Source organism: Hibiscus syriacus, unplaced genomic scaffold (assembly GCF_006381635.1).
Source record: "Hibiscus syriacus cultivar Baekdansim isolate YM2019G1 unplaced genomic scaffold, ASM638163v2 tig00012427_pilon, whole genome shotgun sequence".
Taxonomy (NCBI): domain Eukaryota; kingdom Viridiplantae; phylum Streptophyta; class Magnoliopsida; order Malvales; family Malvaceae; genus Hibiscus; species Hibiscus syriacus.
Genome location: NW_024062276.1, coordinates 29,749 through 36,930, shown reverse-complemented (window position 1 = coordinate 36,930; position 7,182 = coordinate 29,749). Strand labels below are relative to the sequence as shown.

General features: G+C 35.8%; 1 protein-coding gene across 1 annotated transcript; it reads left to right on the top strand.

Moving 5' to 3' along the window:
* The first annotated feature begins 1,844 nt into the window (after positions 1–1,844).
* LOC120205404 (DEAD-box ATP-dependent RNA helicase 50) lies at positions 1,845–6,942 on the top strand. The gene is made up of 7 exons (XM_039205294.1): positions 1,845–2,533; positions 2,750–2,944; positions 3,971–4,158; positions 4,712–4,925; positions 6,013–6,144; positions 6,242–6,417; positions 6,571–6,942. Exons 1-7 carry the CDS (start codon positions 1,916–1,918, stop codon positions 6,794–6,796), a joined length of 1,749 nt encoding a protein of 582 aa, XP_039061225.1. The 5' UTR covers positions 1,845–1,915; the 3' UTR covers positions 6,797–6,942.
* The last annotated feature ends 240 nt before the right edge of the window (positions 6,943–7,182 follow it).

Sequence of the window (7,182 nt, the reverse complement as noted above, 5' to 3'; positions counted from 1 at the left end):
CGATCGTCGTGAATCGATGAAAAACCAACTAAAATCGAGTTATTACCGACGATACTTCCGACTGAAATTCACGACGAACGGTGATGATTCACGACAAACGGTTTGAGGGGTTTTGTTCCTCGGTTGACAACGAACACGATGGTAGTTTCGGCTCGTCGATCGGAGGTCGGACGGCGAGTAGATCGGAGTTGGAAGGAGGGTTGACGGGATAGGAAAAACTGGAAAAATTTTCAGAAACATACGGGAGATTGGGGGTATATATCATCTCATAATTAAAAATGGCTAAACCAAGAGTTTAGCTACTGAACTTCCTGCACTTCATAAAACAGTCTGTCAACTTTAAAATTTTGCAATTTAACCCACTATTTCTTTCAAAATACCAAATTAAATCCACCACTTTTTAATTTCTTAAATTTAGCCCCTAAATTGGGGTGTTACAAATATAATTATATAACTATAATTAAAAAATAAATTTGGGGTTAAAAAAACCATAACAAAATGATATTGTTTGGTTTAATTTTTTTTAAAAACAATCTCACATGGCTAAGAAACATAGAAGAGTATCCCAAAAGTCTAAAGAGTAAAAATATGAGAACAAAACAATCTCACATTGTTAAGAAACATAGAAGCGCATTACAACTAATTTCTATAAATAATAGAGGTAATTTGGCATTCAAAATCATGGAGTCTTTTGGTGAGCATTGAGTGAACTATTCTTTCACTTCAATCAAGCTCGAATTTTAGGCTTCAATCGAGCTTCTTATTTTTTTTTGAGTTCAAGCCTTTTTGAGTTCAAGTTTCAATATTATATTTCGAGTTTGAGTTGAACTTAATAATTTTTAGCTTGTGAGTTTGAGTTGAGTTGAGCTTATTTTTAAAGTTTTCAATTTCGAGTCGAGCTCAGCAATACTCGAGTTCGATTTGGCTCGTTTAACAAACGACGTTGTTTGGTTTAATTTTTTTTTTTAAAAAACAAAAATCCTGATTTTTCCCGGTGTTTCCCGGTTTTTCCCTGTTTTTTCCGATTTTCAGCCGGTCTGATTCGAACGGTTCAGCGGTTCTAGCCGGTTCACTAATAGCGGTTCAATCAGTTTAGATTGAATCGAACTAAACAACAATTTCCGATTAAACCGTTTGAATCGATCAATCCGATCCGATTTTCAAAACAGAGTTCTTTAATGTTTAGTATGTATATGAAATCTTTTTAACTATTCAATATGAAAAATTGGAATTCCCAAGTAATGGCCCACATCGTTGACTCTCAAACCCAAATAGACTAGTAATAGAGTAAAAAAATTATCTCGCGGTAAGAGAAAACTTAACTAAAGTAATATAATTGGTGTAAAATATGAAAGTCGGTATCAAGTCCAAGATTATAAAAGGATAACGTAACTATCAACATCCTCTTTGCTTCCCTTTATCGTGTTTGTTGTCTTTCAAAATTCATAATATAAGAATGTCAAAATCACGAAATTATAATTATACGTACAAGTCTCTATAAATACACCCAATAAAAGAAGATACTAAATGTAAATTACATTCTCGGATTTATTTGATAATAATATCTCTTCAATCAAATGAAGAAAGTATGTTGGGGTTGCATATCACTTACGTAGAATAAGAAGGTACTAAATTGAAAATAATGTTGAATGAGTGTTAGAATGAAGAATAATTTTGATCGAGTGTGGAATGAGAAAATAAATTTTAAATTAGGTATATTTGGATAGAAACGTCTACATAATATAGATGATATGCATAAATTCCAAAAATGTTCAAAAATATCTAACAACGAAATCCAAGGATAAACGCATTTTTTTATCTTTATTTTGAAGCAAATCTATCTACACAGATTGATAGTTGAGTTAGAAATCAATCAAAATCCAGGAAGAGGAAGGAGAAACAAATTCGCAAGCAAATGTTGAGTAATGGTTGTTTTTCAAATATCATTACAGCAAATCCTCCATTATTGGGATGGCATCGTACCCCTACACTGGCGTCCCTCGAAACACCGCCTTCTTACTGCCACCTCCACCTCCGTTGCTTCACTCGTTGCGCCGCCGCAACTCACCCTGTCCCCGACCACCTCCTATTATCTGAATCGGATTCAGATTCTGATTGGGCCCTCTCTCCTCATCCTAACCCTAACCCTAATTCAACAGCAACCAGCAGTAACTCTGGTTCAAAGGGATCCACTGCGGGTTTCACGAGACTTAAAGCGAAAAGAGTAAAAGCCCTTGTCAAGAGGATAAAGCAAGAAGAAATAAACACTTGCGATGATGATAGAAGAGTTTCAAGGGGAGAGAGTTTCCCCAAAAATTCTGAACCGGTGGGTTCATTCGCAGCTCCTCACTTGCGAGGTTGGGCTGATGGGGGTTCCATACGTAACCCCAAATTGAAGTCACCTCACCATCTAAACAAACATCTTTCTGGGACTGATTTTTTCAGTCGAAAGACTTTTGCCAATTTGGGTTGCAGTGAATACATGATTAAATCTTTAAAAGAACAAGATTTCCTGCGCCCTTCACATATTCAGGTATTGTTTACTTACTAGTTTCCTGTGACAACTTGGTCCAGTAAGCATTGTGCCCATTGTCGAGTTTGTTTTGTCATGTCTCAACTCTCAATAGTTTATCTATTTTTCAATGTGGTGTCACATAGATATTGATAAATGACACTACAACTTACCTGGTTTGATTTGTCGAAATCCATTTAGCATGTGAAATAAATTAAAAATCCTGAATCACTGCAGGCCAAGGCTTTTGGACCTGTTATTGAGGGACATAGCTGTATTATTGCTGATCAAAGTGGCTCGGGGAAGACATTAGCATACCTTACACCTGTGGTTCAGCGTCTTAGGGAAGAAGAACTCCAAGGAGTTAGCAGGTCATCCTCTGGCAGCCCTCGTGCAGTTATAATTGTACCAACAGCTGAATTGGCATCCCAGGTCAGTTTCTTGTCTCATTTTCCTTTTTGATGTTGTCGTTTCTCTGTTTATTGCTGCGTTAAACAATATGCATCATTGTAACCTATTAGCATTGTGCTGTCTCTCGTCAGTATGGTATTTACTTTCTCAATCTGTTCTGAGTATAGCTAAAAGTAATTTATGCGAATGAAACTTTGATTGCATTTTCTAGCTTTAGAGCTTAAGATCACTGCATTCTTCCGCTAGCAGTATGCCTCCAGCTCCAGTATTGGAAGCTTTAAACTTCTATTCCTTCCCTATTAATCCCTTTTCTGGAGTCTGTAATCAAGGTTGAAATTTGCTTAAATTTATATTCCAACTGGAAATAGGAAAAGAAAAAAAAAGTTGAATGTGCAACTGAAATGAGTGAAAAACAAGAAATGGCCAGTCTACATGATTCTTTTCTTTCATTCTAGCTTGAAGGTTTTGATCATATCAGCTTGCCAAAAATGGTTTATCTGATCGTTGTATAGAGTTTTGAATGATAGGACCACAGGGTTTATGATTAATACTTTCTTTTATAGGGAAAACATCTTTTAATTTGTAATGATGATTGAGGAGTTTCTTCTATATACCTTGGATCCATCTACTGTTTATAGTCATGATTTTGTAAATGCGGTGCCTGGAAATTACTCATCGGTACATGGTTTGCTTTTCTCCAACTGTAAATTTTTGTTGGATTGAGTTGATTCTTGGTATAATTCTTCTCTACTCAACTGTTCTTAAAGACAAGCAGCTAAATTCCACATGTATGAAAAACAGCATAACTGCAAAACCATTGAATTTGTTTTCACTATTGCTTTTCAAAAGGTAGAGTGACATCGAGTTATTGAACCTGAGGAATGCAAAGTTTGTATTTAAGAGAAATTCATAATGTAGAAACCTCAGTGCACTTTGCTTAATTGAAAAGTGGATACTTTTTGCTGCTATGCTAAGTTGCATACAATCTTGTAGGAATCCTCTCCATGGCAACATGGTGGTTGCTTATTGCAAGTAAAATTTTTGCAGGTCTTGAATAGTTGTCGGTCATTGTCGAAATCTGGGGTTCCGTTCAGATCTCTGGTTGTAACTGGTGGGTTTCGGCAAAAAACTCAGCTGGAAAATCTAGAGCAAAGTGTTGATGTTTTAATAGCAACACCGGGTCGTTTCATGTTCCTAATTAAAGAAGGCTACCTGCAATTAGAAAATCTTAGGAGGTAAGTTAAATTTCCTTAAAAACTGCTTCATTTATTTACCTTAATTATATTCAATTGTCATGGGGTCTTCAAATTTCTAGGGCATTCTAAGTGGGGCTTTTTAATAATGATACCTCTCTTATATCTATTTTATGTTATTCCCTTCTCTCCTTATCCTTACTTTACATTCCTTGTGGTAAATAAATATGATAATGCATACCTAACCATTTACATTGCTGCATAAAGTCTAGTTTAGTTTTTTCCAGCTCCTTTTTGTCTTGTTGAGAGATTACATTTGGGCTCTTGGTGTGGTAGCATTTATTCGAGTATCATTTCTGACTTCTTCTTGTCGCCCTTGAAACAAAATTATTGTGCAGTTTCATGGTCTATATTGACAAACATGAACTTTTTGGACTGAGTTTTGTTCTCGATAGAAATGTTTCCATGCCTGCATCACACTGCAAAGGAAAGCACTTATTATTAGTTTTTTCCCCAAAGCAGCAGCAAGGATTTAACTTTACCCATTTGTGCCTAGAATACACTCAAACGATCTATTCAATTGCCTGTATTGCAGTGCTGTTTTTGATGAAGTGGATATACTTTTTAACGATGAGGATTTCAAGGTTGCATTGCAAAGTTTGATAGACTCTGCACCTGTCGTAACGCAATATCTATTTGTCACTGCAACTTTGCCCATTGAAATATACAACAGGCTGGTTGAAGTTTTTCCTGATACTAAAGTGATCATGGGACCTGGCATGCATCATATAAGCTCTGGTCTTGAGGAGGTTGGCTCTCATTTCTTTCTTTGTACTCAGTTTGTGTCTTTAGTTATTTTCATTATTAACTTGCTCCGGAATTGGAACTTCCTATTTGACGTATGTTATTAGCTCGGTCTTTTACATATTAGTCTTAATTAACATTTTATGTTCACTCCAAACTAAGTACTCTTATTTTCTTTTAAAACAATTTCTAGCCCGAACCAGAATCTCCCACGTTCTTGTTTTGACCATGGATGGAGATGCTGTTTAGTTGTGCTACCTGCTAGAATTAGGGACCATAATTGTTAATGAACTTTACTAGTTGTAAAATTTTTCAAACTTTTCAGGCTTTTCTCAAAACAGTTGTAATTTCGAAAACCATAACTAATGAGGTTTGTCATGATTTTAGCACGTAAAATCATACTTATGACTTCTTGAATTCTTCATCATTGAGTGCTCGCCATGAGTGTTCGTAATGATAAAATGTAAGAGTTCAGCAAGTATTTTTATGGATATGGTGAACCAAAATTACATGAATGATCAATAAAGCCTATGGGCAATAGTTACCTAAATACTCTTTCAACCTTTTAAAATTACAATAACTCATAACAAGTAGTTTGTTTAGTTACGTTCCAGAGCTAAGACCTCATACTACGATAAATAAGAGTCGGCTTCCTCTTTGTAGGGTTGAAGAATTTTCCTCTTATAAACTTTTAAATGGTTCATGTGAGTCGGTTTAACTGCCTTCCCACTTAAGGAGGAACTTTTGAAACCCTTACCATTGTGGGAAATACAAATTTGGTGTCCATAAACATATCCTTTATCATGAAAGTGTGCAGCTATTCTGCAATCTGTTATACCATTTCTAGATCTGTGATAAGGACTAAAATCTTTCTAATTAAATATATGGCCGTGCCTTTAGAATCAAACTTTGTGAGGACATGTGGATAAATGGTGGTATCATATCCTAAAGTTAGGTTTCCTAGAACTTTTTCTTTCGCTTTGTCAACAAACTAGTCAGGTTCCCTTTTGTGTGGTGATTGGAATAAGTTGTATGATTAATGAATATTCTTAATTTTCTTTGTAATGAGTAAAATCCAATCTGCACATGTAGGTTCTCGTAGATTGCAGTGGAGAAGAAGGGACTTTAAAGACTCCAGATACAGCATTTCTTAATAAGAAGAATGCTCTTCTGAAGCTTGTGGAAGAAAGCCCAGTTCCCAAAACAATTGTGTTCTGCAACAAGGTATGCGTGCACGGAAGGATAGCCTTCCTGATTGAAATTTCTTGATGAGATTATTGTAGATTCATCGTATTTTGACATTTTTCTTCTCCATTATCAGATTGAAACATGCAGAAAAGTCGAGAATGTACTAAAACGTTTTGATAGGAAAGGAACTCATGTGCGAGTCCTACCGTTTCATGCTGCCCTGTCACAAGAGACGCGACTTATAAACATGAAGGAATTCACCCATTCTCAACCTGGAGAAGAATCATTGATATTGGTTTGCACTGATAGGTAGTGTTTCTCACTGTCCAAACAAAATGATATAAATATGGCTAGTACTATCTTCTTCTGTCTCCTTTTTTCTCCTACTTGTTTATAAAGATATAGCCTGTATGTCTCCTTCCTATATGGTGGGTTAAAATAACCTTGGAAAACTGATGGCAGAGCATCACGTGGAATAGACTTCTCTGGTGTGGATCATGTTGTACTTTTCGACTACCCTCGTGATCCTAGTGAATACGTGCGCCGTGTCGGACGAACTGCCAGAGGAGCTTGGGGAACGGGTAAGGCATTCATCTTTGTCATTGGCAAACAAGTTCCTCTTGCGCGAAAGATCATTGAAAGAAACCAAAAGGGTCATCCGTTACACGAGGTTCCGGCTGCGTTTTGAAATGATGAATTGAGCTAGGTGTCAATCACTGGTGCCTTGGAGTTTGTGGCAAGTTCCTCTTTTGGTACATTTCCAATCAAGTTGTAACATAAAACAACTCACTCAATCTCACTCTTATTAATCACAATGATAGAGAAATCTCAACATCTTCAAGAATGATCGTATACTCGCCACAAGAGAGAAACGTGTTTTTGGTGGTGTTTACTGCAGTTATAACTTCCAACTACTCCAGACATGTAATAAAATTTAGCTTGATTCAAATATCACATTAATAATAATATCATAATTCTGTTACTTATAAATAACAAAATTAATTTACTAAGAATAATGAAATTTCTTGAATAAATTAATTTATTCAAATTTTTATTAATATGAGATGTTTACAA

Excerpts from the sequence above, each read along its gene's own strand:
- LOC120205404 (XM_039205294.1), top strand. The coding sequence starts at position 1,916 with ATGTTGAGTAATGGTTGTTTTTCAAATATCATTACAGCAAATCCTCCA. Across the intron at positions 2,534-2,749 it reads TGCGCCCTTCACATATTCAG|GCCAAGGCTTTTGGACCTGT; the intron begins GTATTGTTTACT and ends GAATCACTGCAG. Across the intron at positions 2,945-3,970 it reads CAGCTGAATTGGCATCCCAG|GTCTTGAATAGTTGTCGGTC; the intron begins GTCAGTTTCTTG and ends AAATTTTTGCAG.